General features: G+C 41.1%; 1 protein-coding gene across 6 annotated transcripts in view; it reads left to right on the forward strand.

Moving 5' to 3' along the window:
• The window catches only part of asxl2 (ASXL transcriptional regulator 2), a 206,354-nt gene extending 187,829 nt beyond the window's left edge, over nucleotides 1-18,525 (forward strand). For 3 of the 6 annotated variants that reach the window (XM_063036057.1, XM_063036095.1, XM_063036085.1), the window contains 3 exons: nucleotides 2,532-2,637; nucleotides 5,779-6,517; nucleotides 12,437-18,524. In XM_063036057.1, coding sequence (XP_062892127.1) covers nucleotides 2,532-2,637; nucleotides 5,779-6,517; nucleotides 12,437-14,983 — 3,392 coding nt within the window. In that variant the 3' untranslated portion in view covers nucleotides 14,984-18,524. Of the gene's footprint in view, nucleotides 1-2,531; nucleotides 2,638-5,778; nucleotides 6,518-12,436 lie in introns of all 6 variants that reach the window. The other 3 variants (XM_063036076.1, XM_063036067.1, XM_063036102.1) reach the window with 1 other exon arrangement.
• Nucleotides 18,526-23,050: the final 4,525 nt, after the last annotated feature.

The following is a 23,050-nucleotide window of genomic DNA, read 5'->3' on the forward strand; positions in this document are numbered from 1 at the left end:
AAATGATTCCAGGATTGAATGGGTTGTTATATGAAGAGTGTTTGATGACTCTGGGCCTGTATTCATTGGAATTCAGAAGAATGAGGGGTGACCTCATTGAAAGCTGTCAAATTGTGAAAGGCCTTGATGAAGTGGATGTGGAGAGGATGTTTCCTATGGTGGGAGAGCCGAAGACCAAAGGACACAGCCTCAGAATAGACGTGTGTCCTTTTAGAATGGAGATGAGGGATTTCTTCAGCCAGAGAGTGGTGAATCTGGAATTCTTTGCCACAGGCAGCTGTGGAGGCAAAGTCTTTATGCATATTTAAGGCAAAGGTATAGATTCTTGATTGGTCAGGGCATGAAGGGATACAGTGAGAAGGCTGGAGATTGGAGCTGAGGAAAATTGGATCGGCCATGATGAAATGGCAGAGCAGACTTGATGGACCAAATGGCCTAATTTTGCTCCTATATCTTATGGTCTTATACCTTTTACATTTATGTAGCAAAAGTTATTGGTAAATACTTGAAGATGCATAAAATAAGTAGAGAAGAATTGGGACCGCACACATTTTTCAAATAATAGAACTCATTTTGTTTCATCCTTGTTTTAAGCTTCAATTCAACACTCAACGGATTGGAGCTTTTAATATTTTATGAAACAACCTGGGGAAAGCTATTGTATTCTTTCTTCTTTTAACTCTTTAGTTTATCACATATTCATTTTAAATACACACTTTCTCAGACTACTTTGCCTGTACTAAATATACATTTACCAAAAGGAAACAAAAAGTTCCAAATACATCGGTGTATTGCTGCATGCCATGTTTGTGCTGGTTAGTTGTGCTTTTATAACCAGGAACAATACTGGCAATTAAAATAGGATGATATCCTAAGAAATAACACAAGAATTCAAGCTTTGATATGAATCTGGCATCAATTGGTGCCAAAGAATTGCTTGTTATAGCGAGCATTCACCCATCTACCTGTTTCCATAAAATGAAAGAAGATATTGGTAAAGGTCAATATCTACTGTAAGCAAGGAGCCTTTACTCCAGCAATAAGAAAGAATCAGGACACACCATTCTTCTGTTTAATTTGTTCCTCAGCTCCATCTTTCTGGCTTTGTCCAATATGCTCTGATACTTTTTCATACCAGATAATGGGAAAGAGAAATATATAGTGTGAAGGTTTTTCAGGTTGGTTCAAGAACCTGGATAGCAGTGGAGAAGCAGTTGTTGTTGAACCTTGAGCTGTAGGTCTTCAGGTTCCTTTTCCTCCACAGCACGCACAAAATGCTGGCAGAACTCAGCTGGCCAGACAGCATCGATAGAAATGAATAAACTGTCAACAGTATGGGCTGAGACCCTGCTTCAGGACTTTGTCTCTAGCCTGATGACGTCGTCACGAAGAGAGCAGAGCCGAATGAGGTGTCGGGGAGGGCATCCTTGATGGTGGATATACTCTTCCTGAGATGTCTCCTCTTGAAGATGTTCTGATGTTCACTTGCTGAGTTACCGTTTGTTACTTCATGGTGCACTTCATCCCAAGTCGCAGAGGAATTATGATGTGAGACATTAATATTCTTAGAGTATGCATGCTTTTGAAATTCTTCTCTCTGCTATTTTAGGAACACCATTAACCTGTCTAAAATAAGTGTTGTTAGCACCCTCGAACAGTGGAGATGAATTTCAGTCTTTTGCGTTGACTATTTATCTACCAGAATGAGAAAACATTTATTGTGGACCTAGATATTCTATTTCAGCTCATTTATATTCAGATTAGTGACGGGAAAGTTTAAATTTTTAATCTTTTTTTGTATAAAATGCATGTAAGTTGCTTTAAAGCATGGCTTTTGAAAAGTAAGTACATATAAGTTGTGTTTACCATCTAAGACTAAGCAATCTTGTAAAGTTGCTAAGGTGAAGAATTGTTCTTCTCCATGCTTAATATGATGCACTGAAGTTATTTCAAGAGAATTATTGAGAGTCAAGTGGTTTCAGTTTTTATATTTGATCTGAAGAAATAATCTTGTATCTGATTTGTTTTTTGTTACTGAAAGTTATATCCAGCCTGTGGTCATGGAAACGGAATTCAGACTGCTGGAATCTTTCAGTTCCATCCAGACAGACAATATCTGGCTCTATTTGATAATGTCTTTACTGTGAGGACTGTCATAATATCTATAATGTATTTATGTGTTTGAATATTTTTATCATTGATCTTAATTTATGTTACCCTATTTCAAAATAAATTCTTGTATTCTTTGCAAATGCAAACAAAATCTAGCCAACTAGTATTCACTATGGTGAATAGAATCTGTTTCAGGGTTAAAATATCAGGGTTTGTCACTCAAATGAAAATTTGAATCATCTTTTTGGTAGAATGGTCCAGAATTTTGATTTCAGTGTGTACACAGGCAAGTCAGAACATTTTATGCTCCATTTGCTAATTATACTTCTGTATAGCTGGCTGGAGATGAGAACATTTTTGTAACTGTTCAGTGTGTACCATGCAGCATATTAATCTGTTAAATGTTTATTTATCTTCAGGAGAGTTCACTCCAGAGATGCAGCTGAGAATACGACAGGAGATAGAGAAAGAGAAGAAGGTGGAACAATGGAAAGAAAATTTTTTTGAAAACTATTATGGTCAAAAGTAAGAAACTTGATCAAATTTTAAACCTTGTAGTGAAGTTATCTGTAAGTTAAAGGGAATATGTCCTTTGCTTTTTGGCAAGCTATTCCAGTTCAGGTGCTATAATATTGCAATTTTTGTCACAAAATTAGCACCTTGAGCCAATCCTTTTAAATAAGGAATAATCTTTCTTTGTGAAATATAAATGAAACATTCCTTCAGTGGAAAAATAACTTTCTAATATCATTATTAATTAATTTGAACATTAACTGTGGTATTGTTTTAGGACAATATCAAGTGCCAGTTTCACCTTATGCTAGTGAGGTCAGAAACAGAACGATAGGCCAGATTCATTCATGGTTGATAAGCAGGTTCTTGGACAATTGGGATTTCTCCTAGGGTAAAGGTATTTGTATGAAAGTGACAGGTTGCTATATAGGAAGGTTTAAACTAAATTACCAGAAGGATGGGACTCTGAGCATGAGAAAGTCATAGTTTAACGCAGTAGCCTTTGAGAGCAAATCTAGTAATCAGAATAGCCAAGAGCACAGCAAAGGCTTGGAAAGGAATACTCAGTTAAACTGTGTTTATTTCAGTGTTCAACATTTAAAAGGTTAAGAAGACGAACTCAACTTGGATTGGCTCTGAGGACTAGGATGCTAAAGAGATAACAGAAATGTGACTAAGAAAAGGACAGGACTGGAAGCTCAGTATTCCAGGATACAGATGCTACAGTGTGACAGAGATACAAATAATCAAGGAGAGTGTGTGGCCTTTTTATTAAGGAAGAATATAACAGCAATACTTAAGATATTCTTAGGGAATCACCCAGGGAAGCCCTATGGGTCAAGCTAGAAAGTGGGGGGGGGGGTTGCCCAGGTGGGGCTGTATTGTAGATTCACCCCCCCCCCCCCCGCCCCAGCAGTCAGCAGGAACTTGAGGAGTAGGTGTGCGGAGAATTTGCTCACAATTGTATGAATGATTGGTTTGTAATCATGGGAGATTAACATTTCCCTAGTATTGACCAAGCCACCTAGAGTGTTCAGCGCTTACACAGGGTGGAATTTGTGAAATGCGTCGAGGGAAGTTTCCTAGGCCACTGTCTCCAAGCTAGGGAGCTACAGACTGTTCAACCTGGCATCAGTGGTGGGAAAGTTACCCAAAGGAATTCCAAGGGGCAGGACCTACCAACATTTGGATAGATAGAGTCTGATTAGGAGGAGTCAGCATGGCTTTGTGCATGAGAAGTTGTGCTTGATAAACCTCTGAGATTTTTGAAGAGGTAGGACAGTGGATGTTGGATTTTTGAGGGTAGAACAGTGGATGTTGCCTATTTGGATATTAGCAAGACTCCACTTGCTAGGCTGGTCTGGAAGGTTGGGTTCTGTGGAATCAGGGAGAGCTAGTTAGGTGAATTCGTAATTGGCTTGGAAGTGTGAGCAGAGAGTGTGGGTGAAGATTCTCTTTGGGTGGCTTGTGCTGTACCATGTGCCTAGTGTTGGCACCCATGTTACCTGCTACTGATTTGAATGCAAGTGCACAAGGCTTGGTTAGTAAGTTTGTGGATGACACACAGGTGAATTTGGTTATTGTAGATGACAAGGAAATCTTGATCAGTTAGAAAAGTGGACTGAGGAGAAGCATATGGATTTCATACAGCAAAGTGTAACGTGATGCATTTTTGAAAGTCAAACCAGTGTAGGACTTATAATGTGAATATTAGGGCAATGAGGAGGACAACGGAACAGAGGAGTACAAGTGTATAGTTCATTGAAAGCAGTGCCACAAGTCGACAGGGTGGAGCATAAACACAGGAGCTATATTAGGCCATTTGGCCCATTCATTCTGCAGTGATGATGAAAAAGGCTCTTAGCATGCTGGCCTTCATCTGTCAGGGCCGTGACTGCAATGTTGGGACATGATGTTGCTATTGTACAAGTCAATGGTGAGGCAGCACATGGAGTATTGTGTACAGTTCTGGTCACCATGTTACAGGAAAAGTGTAGTTAAACTGGAAAGGATACAGAAAAGATTTGCAAGGAATTTGTCAAAACTAGAGGGCCTGAGTTATAGAGAGAGGCTAACTGGGCTTGGTCTTTATTCCCTGGAACGTTGGAGACTGAGGAGCAGCCTTATGGAAATGCTTATAATTATGAGAGGCTTAGATAAGATGGAAAGAAATTGCCTTTTCCCCAGGGTAGTGGAATCCAGAACTAGGAGCATAGATTTGAGTTGAGAGGGGAAGGATTTAAAAGGGACATTGGGAAATTTTTCTCCAGAGGATGGTGAGCATAGAGGATGAGTGGCCAGAAGAAGTGATTGAAACAGGTACCATACTGTCATTTAAGAAACACTTGATAGGTACATCAAAGGACAGAGCTTAGAGCAGCAGTTCCCAACCTGTTTTAAGCCATGGACCCTTACCATTAACTGAGGCGTCCGTGGACCCCAGGTTGGGAACCCTTGGCTTCGAGGGATATGAGCCAAACACGGGGAATTGGGACTAGCTGGGTGTGCACCTTGGTCACCATAGACTGACTGTATTGCTGTGTGGCCCTATAACTTTGTCTCTAGGCCATGGGTATATTATCCAGAGCTATTCTATACAGGAGATGTAAATCAGAAATGGATCTTCCCAATTAGCAGGAAAAAAGTATTCAGCATTTTCCTGGTACTCCTTTAAGAGGGAGCTTATAATGTCTAGTTTTCTTCAAAAAGTACATGAGTGTGTTTCTTGTCCACTTGGTCAGAACATGAACATAATAGTCATTTTCACCAGGAGGTTTCCTCACTTACTGGTACATCACATATTTTCCAAAATACACCTAACAATCTGAGGGTAGCTGGCCAGTGGTGTGGTGGCATCCCACCAGACTTCGAGGCGAGCATTCCCTGGTGCAAACTCCTTGCATGCTTTCCATCCGTGCTAGGTTGAGCATCGAGCTAGCAACTCGGCTTCGTAAAAAAAAACAGACACATGCTAAAGAAACGGCAAGGTTGCCACCCGATGCACCACAAGGCGCGGAGAGGAACAACAACAATCAACTGAGGGGGTTTCATTTTTTTTTGAACAATCATTAGTGTTATTTATTTCCCCTCCACATGCTTGAAAATACAAATTTAAAAATTGTTTGTGGTTTTCGATCTCTTTTAATTTTGCAGCTCTGGGATAAGTCTGGAAGACTCAGAAAAGCTGACTGCAGTAACAAATAATTCGGAGGATCGTCCTGCGTCCAAACAGTGTCCTGTCCAGTTGGCTGCACATGATACCTCTCGCAAGGCTGGGACACAGACTGAAGCAAAAGGAGAAAAGGACAACAAGACAGGAACCAAAGAAATAAGAATGCTCAGAGAAGAAAAGACTGAAGAAAATGAGAAATCACCTGTGTCTTCAGAGCAACGTAAAACCAAATCTCCAATCATTAAAAATCCTGAAGAAAACTCCTCTGCAATCAGTATCGTGTCTGAGATAAAGGTGGAGCACGCTCAGAACACTTCAACACTGAAGCAGGATAATCAAGCAATGGGAACAAGCCGGGTTATCTCCCCAGAGCCAAAAGTCATGGTAGTTAAACCAGAAGTAGAGCAAACTGAGTCCAAAGTGCAACTGAAATTGGAAGGCTTGGATGCAAGTGAAAATAAAAAATCTGAGACTGTTGATTCTGTGGAGAGCAAAGCCCATGAGCTTTCTAAAGAAGACCAGCTTGTAAAAATGTCTTCTATAGAGGAAATGGAAGTTACTGCAGAGGGCCTGAAGAGGAAGTCTACCAGTGACCAAGAATCTGTGCTCAGCCCTGAGAAAAAGCCTCGAGTTGTGGACCATCTGTTATTTCGGACCCCACCTAAGGACTTTCCCAGGAACGAAACTGAGCCAGAAGAACCCAAAGTCCCACCTCTTAAGGTACTTAAAATCATACTTAAGAAGAGTTGTACCTGATATAGTTAGGGAGATGTGTGGGTGTACATGATAGAACTTAAGCTGTTGACTCAGTTAAATAGATTTTTCTTCTATTTCTAGCTGAGTTTGTCACCAATTATTGGCATATTGGTTAAAATAGCACTTATAGTTACCAAGTTATGTTTTATAGCCAGAAATAATGCAAGAAATCATAGAATGAAGCAACAAAAATACTATCATTGAACCATGGAATCTTACAATACAAGATATCTTTACTCCCAACTATAGTCAGTCTTATTGCCCAGCTATTAGCTTTAACTCTGCATTTTTCCTGTCAGATTTCTGGTTAAGCCCTTTTGGAAGCAACAAAAAGCATTGATTCCACGGCCTTGCAAACTGTGAAATTGAGACCACAGCAATATCTTACATCTTTTTTGTTTCTTTGAGTTACCTTTTACAAGTTTGCCAATCACTTTTAAGTTCAGTTCCTCACACTTCACCTTTCTTCAGTGGGAACAGGTTTTCTATGTACTGGCTGCCCTGGATCTTTTCATTGCTAACTGCTGGCAAGACACTAACTGTCTCGACTTTACCACTCCTCTCTCCAGTTCTAACCTCACTCCTTCCAAAGGCACTGCTCTTCAGTCTTTCTGCATTAATCCTAACCTCATCATCAAACCCTCAGATAGAGGGGGGTGCTGTGGTAGTCTGGCAGACTGACCTCTAGCTTGTTGAGGCCAGGCGGCAACTCTCAGACACCTCCTCTGACTTAACCCCTCGAACAGGACCCTACTAAGAAGCACCAGGTCATTGTCTCCTGCACCATCAGCAACCTTATTAACTCTGGGGATCTCCCACCCACTGCCACCAACCTCCTTCCCCCATCAGGAGGGCCTTAAAGCTCTCTACTTCTTTCTAGGTGACAAACCCGACCTGTTCCCTCCACCACCACTCCATCTGGCAGAACTGGTTTTCACTCTCAATAATTTCTCTTTTGGCTCCTCCCACTTCCTCCAAACAGGTGTAGTCATGGGCACTCACATGGGTCCCAGGTATGCCTGCCTTTTTGTCAACTACGTGGAACAGTCTATGTTCCAAGCTTACACCGGTATCACTCCCCAACTTTTCCCACCTGATGTTGCATTGCTGCTGCTTCCTGCTTCCATGCTGAGCTTGTCAACTTCATCAACATTGCCTCCAACTTCCAGTGTACCCTCAAATTTACCTGCTCCATTTCTGATACCTCCCTCCCCTTTCTCGATCTCTCTGTCTCTGTCTATGGAGACAGCCTATCTACTGATATCTTTCATAACTCCACTGATTCTCACAGCTACCTGGACTATACCTCTTCCCACCCTGTCACTTGTAAAAATACCATCCCCTTCCCTCAGTTCCTCCATCTCTGCCGCATCTGCTCTCAGGATGAGACTTTTCATTCCAGAGCTAATGAATGTCTTCCTCCTTCAAAGAAAGGGAGCTTCCTTCCTCCACCATTAATGCTGCTCTCACTTGCATCTCTTCCATTTCACGCACGTCCACCCTCACCCCATCCTCCCACCATCCTACCAGGGATAAGGTTGCTCTTGTCCTCACCTACCACCCCAGCAGCCTCCATGTCCAGCACATAATTCTGTGTAACTTCCGCCATCTCCAACGGGATCCCACCACCAAGCACACCTTTCCCTCCCCCCGCCCCACTTACTACTTTCCGCAAGGATTGCTCCCTACGTGGCTCTCTTGTCCAATCATTCCTCCCCACTGTGTCTCCCTCCTGGTACTAATCCTTGCAAGTAGAACAAGTGCCATACCTGCCCCTATACGTCCTTACTCACTCTTATTCAGAAACCCAAGCAGTCCTTCCAGGTGAGGCAATACCTCACCTGTGAGTCTGTTGTGGTCATCTCCTGTATCTGGTGCTCCCAGTGTGGCCTCCAGTATATCAGTGAGATCCAAGGTAGATTGGGAGACAGCTGGGCTGGGCACCTATGCTCCATCCACCAGAAAAAGCAATTCTACTTCCCATTCCCACTCCCATTCCGACATGTCAATCCATGGCCTCCTCTACGACTGCAATGAGGCCACACACAGTTTGGTGGAACAACAAGCTGTATTATTGTACAAACTGTACAACTTGTATTCCGCTTGGGTAGCCTCCAACCTGATGGCATGAACATCAATTTCTCAAACTTGCGGTAATTGCCCCCACCTTCACCATTCCCCATTTCCATTTCCCTCTCTCATCTTATCTCCTTACCTGCCCATCACCTCCCTCTGGTGGTCCTCCCCATTCCCATTCTTCTCTGGTCTTCTACCCGGTCCTATCAGATTCCTCCTTTTCCAGCCTTTTACTTCTTTCACCAATCAACTTCCTAGCTCTTTACTTCACCCCCCACCTCCCAGTTTCACCTATCACCTATCACCTTCCCCACCTCCTAACTTCTCATCTTTTTCCCCAAGTCCTGCTGAAGGGTCTTGGCCTGAAATGTGGACTGTTTATTCTTTTCCAGAGATGCTGCCTGGGCTTCCTCCAGCATTTTATGTGTGTTGCTTGGATTTCCAGCATCCGGAGATTTTCTTGTCTTTCTACGTATTCTGTTTAGATTGTTAATAATTTTGAACTGCTCTCAAGACACACCTCAACCTTCTCTGTTCTAAAATCATTACTAACTTCTCCATTCTGTTTAAGTTGTTCAAGTCCATTGTCCTGCAACCACTGAAGTGAATCTATTTTTCTCTTTTTCTTGCTCATTGCCCCTCTGCGTGACCCACCCCAACACCCTCCTTGTCACCCCTCTGTGCCGACCCACCTGCCGCCCGTCTTTTTGCCTCCGTCCTCATTGTCTGCCTCTCGGGCTTCACATCCTTCCAATACTGCCATGATCAAAAGTGGAGGGCAGTTACAGGTAGCTTATTCAGGTTCAATGTCATCTGCTTTTGTACTCTTTGCTCCAGTTAAATAGATTAGGATCCCTTCTATTTTCTGGAAAGTCTACATTCTCCACCTCCCGTGCACCTTCAATTATTTGTTAATGCAACTACTCGTGTCTATGTTCCAGCCTCCATTTTGGAACTCTGCCATTATGCTGCCATTTCTCCCTTGTCCTACTGAAATTCCTGGTTTTAACCTCTGTCTACTATGTATTCAACGGACTATCTGCATCTTCTTGAAGTCACACACTCTGCTAACTGCTGATCTTGGGGAATTCAACTCCGGTCCAAAAAAAAACTTCCACATTACATTGATTCTTGTTTGTGATTTTTGGTGCAGTGTGTTTGTACCAACTTTTTCAAAACAGCTATTCAATTTGTCCCACTCACATCTTCTTTTCCTCAAGCCCTGAAAACCTTCCTTTTTTACTAATATTTTTCTAACTCCTTTTTGTAAATTATAAATGAAAATTCCACGCCTATCTTTGTAGGTGAAAACTTTTAAGCAGCATTATCAATGACTAGTCTGCCTTCGATCTGTATCTTTAACTTCTGTCATTGAAAACACTTTCTCCTGAACCATTTGTGATTCAGACACTTATGTTAAAGCTCGATTTAATCTCCTCTGCACTGAGGAGAATAGATGCATTTTCTGTAATCTGTGCCTTGCTGGAATTCATTCATATATTTTCCCATCTCCAACGCAGACTCTTCAGGATTGTGACATCCTTCAGAGAGTGTGCTGCTTAGAATTAACGACCATACTTGACTGACTTAAGTTTGTTCTGATGTCCCAGCTTGTGGATTCTGAAGTTCTAATTATAAACCCCAAGAATCAAAATGCATTATATAATTTAGCTTTAATTAATTTCAGTGAGACCCATTGAGCACAATGGTGCAGTTGATGGAGCTGCTGCCTTTCATTTCCAGTGACTTGGGTTCACTCCTGATCATTGGTACTGTCTGTGTAGAATTTTTTATTCTTTCTCTGACTGCATGAGTTTCTTGCAGGTGCTTTTATTTTCTCCCACCTCCTAAACAATTCCGATCAGTAAGTTAATTGATCACTGTAAATTCACCTTTATGTGGAGGTGATTGGTAGAGAATGGGATGAGATGATGGGAATATGAAGTGACTGAAATGGAGTCATTGTAGAGTGAGTGTAAAATGGCCATTGATTTGCTGTTGTCCAGGACATTAGTATCCAGGGCATCTTCAAGGAGCTTAGCCTCAAAAAGGCAGCATCCATCATTAAGGACCCCCATCACCTAGGTCGTGCCTTGCTCTCATTGCTACCATCAGGCAGGAGGTATAGAAGCCTGAAGACACACAATCAACAATTCAGAAACAGCTGCTTCCAATTTCTGTATGGACATTGAACCCTTGAGTTTAGTTTAATTTTTATTTTTGCACTGATTTACTTGTTTTGATGTGTGTGTGTTTATGTGTGTATAGCTATTCACCTCTTTCTGCTATTATGTATGGCATTGTGCTGCTGTCGCAAGGACAACAAATTTCTGGACATCTGCTGGTGATATTAGACCTGATTCTGATTCTCATGTACCAAGATAGTCTGAGGAGATTTAGTTTGCGATGCCTTTCAGGCAGACCATTCCATGCACAGCGTTGTGCACTGCAGAGAGTTCTGGGCACAGAAACCAGCTACTTTCTGTGGACTCTTGTCATCTTTATGCTTCAGTGAAGCAGCCAGCATAATCAAAAAATCCAAACATTCTCTTCCCATCAGGCAGGTGGAAGATACTAAAACTTGAGAATGTGCATCGAGGACAGCTTCTATCCTGCTCTTATAAGGCTTTTGAACAGTTCCCTCGTACAATAAGATGGACTCTTGACCCCAATCTATTTCTTATGGCCTTGCGCCTTATTGTCCTCCTTGTCCTCTGTAACTGTGAGACTATATTCTGCATTCCGTTAATGTTTGTAATTAATTGATCTAGATGGATGGTATGCAAGACAAATTATTCACCCTACCTCAGTACCTTTGGTAATAATAAACTGAGTTTCCATAAGGTAGAACGATATATGCATAGTGGAGTGTTACACTGAGAGAGTGAGTGCACTGCAGGTAGATATATAAAGTGCAAGGGCCTTGACGAGGTGGATTTAGCAATCATGAGTCCATCTTTGTCATAAAAGAGGCCCATTCAAGACTCTTGTACCACAGGGCTCAAAGGCAGCTTCTATGCTGTTGTTACAAGTTCTCAAGCGTTAGCACCTTCTATCCAAAGGAAGGAAGGAGAAGAGGGAGTAACTGGGCTGGAGGGGTTTTGGATTATGTTGGCTGCTTTCCCGAGGAAACAAAATGTCGACCAAGTCAATGGAGGGGAGGCAAGTTTGCATGATAGATTGGGTTACGTTCACAACTCTCTTCCACTTCATGTATCCCGGGCAGCGCATTTGCCGTATCATCCGGATAGGATGCTTTCTATGGTGCTCAGTGGTCGGTGTGGCCTGGACCATTGGGCTGAAAGGTCTGTTGCTGTCCAATATTAATCTGTGACTGTATGGCTTGAGAATCTGAGGAGTGAGCAGAAGATTTCAAACCTCATATGTTTTCCCATGGCAGAAACTGTGTTTACACATTTTAATTCAAGGACTGAAAAGATTAGATTAGATTAGATTCAACTTTATCGTCGTTGTGCCGAGTACAGATACAAGGCCAATGAAATGCATTTAGCATCCGACCAGAAATGCAAAGAATAGTGTTACTTACAAAATAACTGTGAATAAAAAAAAGTGCTACAGCACACAAATATAAAAGTACTGAGACAGTACAATACGGATGCAATACTGCTTAGCGCTGTGGTGAGAGGTTCAGCAGTGTCACAGCCTCAGGGAAGAAGCTCTTCCTGTATTAATGGAACCTTGACAAAGAAATTTTAAGAACAAACATTGATTCCACCCATAATTAGGCAAGCAATTCACATGCATTTAATACTCCCTTAACGTTGTGTTTTTTTTCATTCCTAACAGATACCGGTCTCAAGGATCAGACCCGTACAAACCCCAACTGGTCAGGTCTCTCCAAGGGCCACTTTCCCACTGCTCGTCACTAGTCCAGGGAGAACCTCAGCCAGGACTCTGGCCGACATCAAAGCTAAAGCTCAACTGGCCAAAGCACAGCACGCAGCAGCCGCCGCAGCCGCAGCCGCAGGTGGGGCCGTTCCAGGCCCGGGTCCGGGAGGAGGGAGTGGAGGAGGCGGAGGTGCGCTCGCTGGGACAGGGAGCCACAGGAACTCAGGACAGTGGAGTGCACTGGACCTGGACAGAACTGGAGGCAGGAGAGGTGCTGGAGGTCCCCTGTTTGTTTCTCCAAGAGAGCAATCTAAATCGAGTTCGGAGGCAGCGAGCGAGGCAGGAGCCAGTGTGGATACGAGAGCACAACTACAGCCGGCAGCCCTGGCGCCGTGCAACTCTACAGTCAGCAACATGGACCCCAGCAAATCCACATCCCTATCAACACCAGCATTAACATCACCAAGTGCACATAAAGCAGTATCAGTCGCTGTGCGATCACCTTCGCGGGCGTCCTCAGTGGCGGCAAGTATTGCTGCAAGTAAAACTTCTCCTGCCCTTTTTCAGGCACACACAGTAAACCAGGTTTCCAGTCCAACTTTGAGAGAAGTTTTGAAACTTGCACCTGCTTTCAAAGATTCAGAATATGCAAGGGCAGAAACTCAAAGCTCAGGAAATTTTACGGTGCACAATAAACCGGGTGAAGGGGGTAATGAACAACCTTCAGTAGGTTCCAGTAACAGAGAATCGAATGTGGACAGAAAGCAACCTGCTGAAACCCAGCTGCCACCCCTTTCATTTGATGCACAAAAGAACCTTCAGCTGGCATCTTCAGCCAGTGTCTTCACCACAGCAGGTAGTTGTAATACAGTAGCAACCAGAGGCACAACTGGGACTGTAAAGGTGGCCCCTCCAGTTTCTGAAGCCATTGTGAATGTAGAGAGCTGTTTTGTTACATCTGTTGCATCCACACCATTACTTTGCAGCGCACAGAATGCAGCCAGCCTTAAAACGCAAGTAGAAACCATGTCAAAAAGCAGCTCGTCTATCCCTGCAAACAATCCACTGGTGACGCAATTGCTTCAAGGAAAGGAGCTGCCTCTGGAGCAATTTCTACCTAAGACGCTAACCAAAGCAGAGATGAAGCCTGTGTATCAGTTATCGCCAAGTGATAAAATGAGGGCATGTTCTGATGGTGCATTGTTGGTGTCTGTCACTGTGGGAAGTGCTACCACTGTGATTCACAGGTCTGGTGAAGGAACCACTGATCTTATCAAAGGGAGACGATTCCAGACAATTACGGAACACGGTGTTGAATCAATAGCTCAGCTAATTCAGCCGGAGCAGTTTGAACAGACTTCAAAGGACAATTCTACCAGTGAAGAGCAACAAAGCAGGGACTCTGATCAAGACAGCATTCAATCAGAGTTGTTCAACAGATCGCAGGAGAGAATTCTGCCACCCATACTGAGCAACGTGCCAGGTCAAAGCCTGCCTGCTGTGTCAGAGTCATTACAGTACAAGATCAGCAGCTTTCCCTCTGGAGATGCTTCTTTGGGTCAAAGATCAAGATTTGGTTTGATGGGGACAAAGTCTGCCCTTAAGCCAGCAGTGTCTGGCCACTACCTGCTTAATACGGCAACCTATGGGAGAGGTTCTGAGAGCTGGAGGAGGGCACATGCTCAGACCGCGGAGCCTCCGGTTGCTCTGAACGGTCAGGCGGAAACTTGTGAGAAGGATGGCAGGGCAAAACCGGCTGAGGCTGGTGCTCAGCAGACACCAGCGTCCAGTCATCCTCCATCTGCAGTAATCAAGACAGAGCAGGACTCTACCCAGGCGGGTGACAGTGTCTCCTGTCCCCAAGCAGGTTATTTATCCAGTGGGGTTTTGAAGCAGGAAGTAGTTGTGCATGAACACAGACACACAGGAAAGGAGAATACTCCTTTACTGCCTCCTATCCCAGTGGCTGGTTTACCTGTGTTTAAAGAACACCATCAAGGAACACAGTCAAACCTAGCTCATTCCGGTGGTGGCAAACTGTTGCAGAGTCATCAGGATCCCAACAAAACAGCCAGTTTCTCTGTCGGATTTCAGCAGTCTGCCCAGCATCAGCAAAAGGTTCCTGCTTATGGAAACCGTGCAAGTTCCCAGTTTGCATTCAGACCTGTTCATAGTGGTAGTAACAACATTCCTTCTGTTTCACCTGTAAATCATTGCTCCATAGTCAAAGGAATGTCAGTGTACAGCCAAGTTTCAAACAACTCTGGAAATATGGTGTCATTCTCGGTTACTGTAACAACACTTCCTGCTGGTCAGTCAGTAAATACCAGCACTCATGGCCAATCTGCCCAGACTTTTTCTGAAGTTGGCAAAATGGAGGACTCACCTTCAAAATGTTATTGCAGGCTTAAAGCCATGATTATGTGTAAAGGATGTGGAGCATTTTGTCACGATGACTGCATTGGACCATCTAAGTTATGTGTTTCCTGTTTAGTGGTACGATAGATAACATGGTTTCTTTTGTTTAAAACATTACCTGAACTGGCATATGCCATGCACAAGAGACATGTACAATCAGGAAAAGTTTGTATCGATTTTATTAACAGTGGCACCTTGTTCTAGGCTTGACTGGTATGTGTTAAATGAGACAGAGTTTGCACTAAAGATCATGTTCAGATATTATTCATCTATTTTTTTCAAAAAAAAAGAACTTTGAACAGAAGCAAACAGGGTAACTAATAGAAATTTGTTTGATGTTATTTAAATGCCCACATATATTAACAGGGGCCCAGTGTATTTTACCTTTTCTCCCCATTTTGGCCACTAATAAAATTAATTTGATGAGGCATATTTGAAATTTGCATTGGCAGCAAACACTATTTGCTGCTCATTTACCTTTCCCCATGAAATGAGACAAATCATCCAGCGTTATACCGGGGTAAGAAATTTTCGGCTTGTCACGAGGGATGGCCGGTCTGTCAACTTAAATCTAAATCTGCTTGGTAGTTGCTCCTGCTTAGTTTTACACTTATGAGATTGGTAAATGGGTAACGCAGCTGCAATATCCAAATATAGCCAAAATCATAAATCTCTGAAGTTAGTTTTGAACTAGAAATCATGGCTGATGTGAAATTACGGCAAAATGAATGAACTGCATTATTATTGACTTTAAATAAGAGAAACTCCATGAGGCATTAAATTTTAAAAGCTGTCAGGTTGTGTTTGTCGATCAGTAAAAGCCGAGATTATAAACTGAAGGCTCTTTGGCAATGGCCAATAAAATTTACATCACGGTTTCATCATAGAAAGAAAACCCCAGGATGATTAGATTTTATATCCTTTCACAGTATTTCTAAGCTCCTTTGATGATCAGTCCAATGACAATGACAAAATGAATATAATAGATTTTTAATCTGTATTTCCTGAAATAATTACAGGGTATGTGGCACTGAAGAAATTCCAGATTTTTACCTTCATTTTTAATGATTTTATTTAAGTGTATGCATTAAAGTAATTACGTTACAGAATGCCAGTGGAGAGAAAAATTCGCTGTTACAATATACAGATCCAAGCCCTCAAATAGAGTACCTCTTGTCCAATGTTTCTGTGAAATGACAAAAGTGAAGCTCTTAACTTCTGAAAGGCAAACATTTAATAAGGATATTACAGCCTCTCAAGCAAGAGAACATATCACTGATTATATCAGCAATAAACAACACAGTTGCAAATTCAAAGAACTGGCATACTTCCTTAATCCTTCATCCACAGCCAAAATCTAGGCTCTGAGGTTAATTACCAGGAATCACCAAAGCTCTTTTTACCAACACTAGTGAAACCTGCTAACATATAATTGCCTGTGGTTATTTGGAGATTTCAGATGACATTTTATGATTTTTGAAGCTGTTGACAACGATCCAAGCAGTTTAACACCAAAAAGGGGGCCAACAAAATAACCCACTTTCTTGACAGTGTAGTTTTTTTTAAAACACCCTTTTCCATTCAGTACAAGGGAAGTAAGACTTCAGTTGGGTGGTAAAGCAAAAAAGCACCCTTAACTGTCACTTAACTGAAGACTAGCTACACTTTTTTTTTATTATTTCTATTGGTTTTGGTTTAAAATAGATTGTAAAAATAGCATGATTTCAATGCTTTTGTTGTCTTTAAAGACTTTTTAATATTCTGCCTTTGTCATGCAATTTTTGAGGGTCTTTTGAGTTAATAATGGGGCAAATGTAAAAATAAATTAGACTGATATATAGTTTAAAAAAAGACAGTAATTTTTTTCACAGATACCAGTATAGAAATCACTATTTTAAAATAATAAAGACTTTTTAAAGAATTTAAAAATGAAATAGATGATTCTTACTTTATATTGGTTGCACTTCATATTTTATGTTATAAGAAAATAAGTGGCAAAATATTTAACATTTACTTTCCAAAACAAAACTCACCCAATAGTAGGTTGCATGGTTAGTAACATGGAAAATACTCCATACTTACTGTAACTGCATCAACCAATGTTCTTGTCATAGATGCAATTGAATTATTGATATATTATGTCACTTGTTTTAAAAAAAAGAAACATAGAATCTTTATTTCTGGTATTGTCTTTCTTGATACAGATTATATTTTTCTCTTAAAATTAAGAACCTGTTCTTTTAATGGAGAATGTATATTAGAAATATAGCTCCTGTATGAAATGTATTTTATCACCAGATAAACAGCAAATAAAGATGGCTGTTATATCATTTGTGTTTGCAATAGCAGAAGTGAATGGTACGATCTATGGCAAAAAGCACACCAGTCAATTGTTTCTTTGTTCAGTAATTCAGTATCATTACGTTGTTAATATGGTCTTGTCTGCAAACTGTGGGCAAATTCTGAAGGTATACTTTAGATCTGGAAGCATTTTCACCTTTTGTATTAGACACTACTCACTAAGTAATCCGTTTCAAAATCTTTGTTAGCGAAGGCATGATACTTCTTACTGGCAGTAAGAAACTGATAAAGCTGGATATTTTCGGTTTTTATACAGTTCACCCAATGTTATGTCATGTCATTTTTTATGGAAATCAACAAAAGAATTTCTGGTGCAGTATAGAACCTGCAGGCAGTAGATTACTGATTGCTTTGGGGTATCATTCTCTTGAATCAACACATTTAAGCATTTACAGAAGATCTTCACTTTTTGATTCCTTTCCTTGCCTCACAACTATTTCAATATCCAGAACTTAAAGCAAGATTCTCTCTTACAATTCCACCCACTCTTTCACACTGACCATGGTGACTGTGTGCAGTGTTCATTTGTTATTAAATGTGTGTACACTCTCACACATCCACACGAGTTAGCAATGAAAAGCTATGTACAGTTGCAAAGTGTGTTTTATATGTGAGTTCAGCGTTATTCCACTGTACCCTTTTATAACACTACATGACATTCTGAAATTAATTTTATTCCTCACCTGGTGGGCAAATTGATATATAAATGGAATTATGTATATGAAAACAATATTCATAAATTTAAAGTGTTAGAACCTTAATAGCTATTTTCAAAAGGAAATTTGGATGCGTAATAAATATTCACTCAGAGCTTCACTCATTAAAAGATGATAAAATATATTGAACATAAATGCACTGAATATGTTTATCAATGTCTAATTAGTTCTTTAAGAGCTTTTTAACATGAAGTAACAAATTGCCAGAAGTATTTCAGTACAATATTGACTGGCTACACCTCCCACTGCCTGAAGAAAGCAGCCAGTATAGTCAAGGTCCTCTTCCACGCCAGTCATTCTTTATCCTTGCCCCCTTCCATTGGGCAGAACATACAAAACCTTGGAAGTATGTACCACCAGACTCAAACACAGTCTTTACTTCACTGTTACCATACACTTGACTGGATCTCTCATATGCTGAAGATCAATTCTTGATCTCTCAGTCTGTTTTGTCATAGTCCTTGCAATTAAGTTGTCTACTGCACTTTCTCACCAGCTAACAGGATGTGTCTGGATGGTAAGAAAACAAAGCTTTTCACTGTACCTCAGAACATTTGACAATATGATGCCAGTATCATAAACTTAATACTTCCGAGCTGCTGCCTGTACAAGATGGAGGAAGCTACGGTTGCAATGCATGTGATGTTTTGGAATGAAGCTTCCCTTACACAACATGTCCTCAAAGTGTAGCATTTAGATAAGTGAATCAATTTACAAGGGAAGCACAAAGGTCAAAGGATAACTACAGACCAAACAGACTGGTTGAATAGAGCTATGAAATATTTCTAGCACTATTCCTTAATAGATTTCATCTGCGGTGTGGTTCTGTCATTCCTGTTGAGGGAGTGAAGACTTTTTGATCATCTGCATCTCTTGATGAGCATCCTTTGTAAATACATGTAGCACAGATTTTAAGATCACAGTTTGTGAATAATTAAGTTTTACTCAGCAACTTCAGTTTCATCCTGTATAACTGAACGATAATGCAGAAAGTAATTTATTTCTGATTAGGATCTTAATTGGGGAGCCACTTCATAAACTCGTATCTGCAACAGCTTTACAGGCAAACACTATGGTCCGTTCATCACCATTCCTTTGCACCTTGCCATTAACTACATATCCTGCCTCTATTTGACTTATAATGCGTTACCTTTCACTTGTTGGGATGAAATTCCATTTGCCAACACCTCATCCAAATTTCCATCTGATCTGCAGCCTTAATCTGGAGCTAGAGCTTTACTCTTTGGAGAGAAGGATGATGAGAGGAGACATGATAGAGATGTACAAGATAATAAGAGGAATAGATAGAGTGGATAGCCAGCGCTTCTTCGCCAGGGCACCACTGCTCAATACAAGAGGACATGGCTTTAAGGTAAGGGGTGGGAAGTTCAAGGGGGATATTAGAGGAAGGTCTTTTACTCAGAGAGTGGTTGGTGCGTGGAATGCACTGCCTGAGTCGGTGGTGGAGGCAGATACACTAGTGAAGTTTCAGAGACTACTAGACAGGTATATGGAGGAATTTAAGGTGGGGGCTTATATGGGAGGCAGCGTTTGAGGGTCGGCACAACATTGTGGGCCGAAGGGCCTGTACTGTGCTGTACTGTTCTATGTTCTATGTTAACGTGTGTTCTTCTCAATCCACACCAACAACTCCTGTGCCATCCACAGATTTACTAAGCATGTCTCCAACATTGATGTCCCAGTCATCAATATGTATTAGAAACAACAAGGGTCCAGGAACTGATCCCTCAGTTACCCCATTGTTCACAGGCTTCTAATCAGAGAGACACCTTTCCACCACCTTCAATCACCAACCTAAGTATAAATCGAATTTGTCAGCTTGCCTTGGATCCCATGTACTGAAATGTTCTGCATCAGCCTACCATGCAGGGTCTTGTCAACCACCTTATTACAGTCCACATAGACTCATCCACCATCTTGTCTTCATCAGTCTTCTGTGTTATCAAAATTATATAAAATTAAGTAAGCAGGATTTCCTGTTTGCAAAGCCATGCAGGCTATCCCTGATCAGCTCTGCCTTTCCAAATATACACAAATCCTATCCCTTTGGATTTTCTCAAATAATCTCCCTCCCACTGAATAAAACTCACTGGCCTGTAGCTTATTCCTGCTGCCCTTCTTAAATAAAGGAATGACACTCGCTATCTTAGAGAACATGCTTTCACTGGAAGTGCATTCAGAATAAGGACCACTGCTGAGTATAATGGCTGAATGACCACCTTGTGTGCTGCTGATTTTCTGTAGTGTGGTGTATCTGTGGCTCAGAGCTCAGACCTGCTATTGCAGTCCTTTGGAAGACAGAAACCAAGTTTAGAATGTAAGGTGAGTGTGTTGTCTGTTCCAGGGCTGATACCCTGATATGTTAGGATGCCGCGATAGAGTAGCAGTTAGCACGTTGCTATCGCCGCTTGGGGAGTAGTCAGAGTTGCAGTTCCATTTCGGCACCCTCTGTAAGAAAGTTTGTCTGTTCTTCCCACGTGCACGTGGGTTTCTGCCAGGTGCTCCAGTTTCCTCATGCAGTGGAAAGATGTACCGGTTTGTAGGCTATTTGGTCATTGGAAATCGTCCTGTGATTAGGCTAGGGTTAAATTGGTGGGTTGCTTTGCAGTGTGACTTGTTGGGCCAGAAAGGGCTGTTCGTGCTGTATCTCTAAATAAATAAATAAGTCCAGTACGAGGGTGATTTTGACCTCTGACAATGACGTAACACTTATTGGCTCAACCCCCCTGTTAAATGCTTCAAAATGACTTTCTGTTGACTGCAATGAAAATGAAAATCAAGCAGGACGTATATCCTGTCATCAAAAGTCAAAAAGATCCCACATGCTCTGTTTTAGTTCATTTCTCAAATATATTATCTCTGCTTTAATATCTTGGAGGCAATGCAAATGATGAGAACTTTGCATCTCATGTAAAATCTGTGTACACGAATTAGTGAAATCTCTGCAAGTGTGATAACACCATAATTTGTGGATTTGCAGAGTTTTCTCCAGCAGACTTCAAATGTGTAACAGCAGCAGGAATGAAAGCTGGCTGAATTTGGTCTCGAAGCCAAGTGGGAAATTTGTGGTCAGAACAGCCAGATGGCCAGGGGCCAGAATTATTCCTGAGTGGCATCTTTGTAAACGGAATTACAATCTTTCTACTGTAAACAGCCTTCAGAACTGAAGCTCCAATTAGGCCCATTAAGTTACAACTCCATAAGATAGAAATACACTCTGACATCAGCCTGCAAGGTATTTCCATTGTTGCAGCAAGAAAATAGAGACTCCACATTCAATGGCATTATCTTGTTATTGTGATAAGTCAGTGTAGACAACATGAAATCCCTGATCCATATTTAAATAGCAATCCAAAACTCTGATTTCAAATGATTAAGGTTTTATAAATTTGAACAGAGTACAGAAGTAAAAAAAAAGTTACTGCTTTGTGAAAGAAATCATCTGGGATGATTAGCGTACAGAAAATGAGGGAAAGCATACCTGTCCCCTCAAAAAAACATACAGCCAGGACCACCAAGATAGCAGTGACTCAGTTGTATGTTGGCAGTTCGATATCTGAGTTAACAGGACAATTCCTGCTGTAGCAATGAAGGAATATTGGAAATTTAATGGAAGTTTCCAATATTATTAACAACTTTGTAGAATTGAAAAAGAAAATTAATTTCCTGTAGCTCTTAGTTGCATATGGTCATCAACCTAAAATCATCATGGTGTGCAATGGGAAAGATAAGAATTTGAAATGTATATGTTTGTATGGGCAGTGTATTGCTCAAAAGCTTTATGTTATATCTTCTTAGTCAATTCCTGGAGAATGATAATGACTTATTTTCATTATGGTTGTGTAGTCCCGAGGTGTTTAATCAGACCAATGTAAGACAACAGATTCTTCCAGAGATGGGACGGGAGTTTGAATAGATATGCAGTTTCTGAGATGGTACTGTATACTTACTCTGCTGCTAATGCTGGTCTTCTGTGTGGTCCTGGTGCATGGCTCCCAATGCCATTCTAAAGGTTTCGGCTCCACTTTGAGAGGTGATGGGCCTCGGATTCCCAGGAGTAAATGGGAAATGCTGATCTTTTTTTTTTCCCCACAGTATTTGAGTATATCTTTGAATCCATACTCTGTCCAACTGATAATCTCTTCTGTGATGCTGACCATTCTTCTGAAGTGGCCTATTGAGGTTTCAGATCAAGGCTGCCAGGGTCCAGGAACAAGAGAATGTTCTCAACTGAAGACTTGTTCATTGTTATGAATACATTTCTGAGCGGAAATAATTTCTTAGTATCTTTACATATCATCATATATTACGTGATCTCTCAGTTGCCCAAACACAAGCAATTACAACCCACTATGTTGATTGCTTTCTCAATGTATATACTGTAATAAATTGCTGGGGCGTTATTCTGCTGATTTATAGAAGTTTGGTCCTTGAAACTGAATGCATTGGTCAACTGACATAAATCTCCATGCCCCCACCGCCCCCCCCCAGCCCCACTCCCAATTGCTTGTTTTCCTGACCCTTAGAGACGAAAGTCAGTGTTGTGTTGCCTGTTAATTATTGTACACATCTGTGAACAAGCTTTTAATGGTTTGTGTTCAAGGAAACACAAAACCCATTGATCTTTGACACTGCTTCTATTTCACCTTTTATAAAATTCAGATTTTTCTTCCTTTGAATCAAAGCTGATGGCATCTAAATTAAAACATATTTGATCATAGTTCAATCATTTAATTAGAGCCATTTGGAAACACAGAGAAATATACCATACTTTAATCCTTTATGCAAGAAATGGGTTAGACTGAGGTGCCACTGGTGGTGACTAGGGAGTATCACACACATCATTAGACATACCATTAAAGAGAATGTAGTCCCTCAATCCCACATCTCTGTCTCCTGCAATTAACAGCTCCAATTCTTCATGGTCTCACATAGTCTCTTGTGCTATAAACACTGCACAATTGTGACTTTTAAATAATAGTCTTAGAGAAAGATTACTAAAATTAATGAATTTATTTTTATAATAACCTTTTGATGGCAATGAAGCAAAGTTCAC

The sequence above is a fragment of the Mobula hypostoma genome, chromosome 2 (genome assembly GCF_963921235.1).
Source record: "Mobula hypostoma chromosome 2, sMobHyp1.1, whole genome shotgun sequence".
Classification (NCBI taxonomy): Eukaryota; Metazoa; Chordata; class Chondrichthyes; order Myliobatiformes; family Myliobatidae; genus Mobula; species Mobula hypostoma.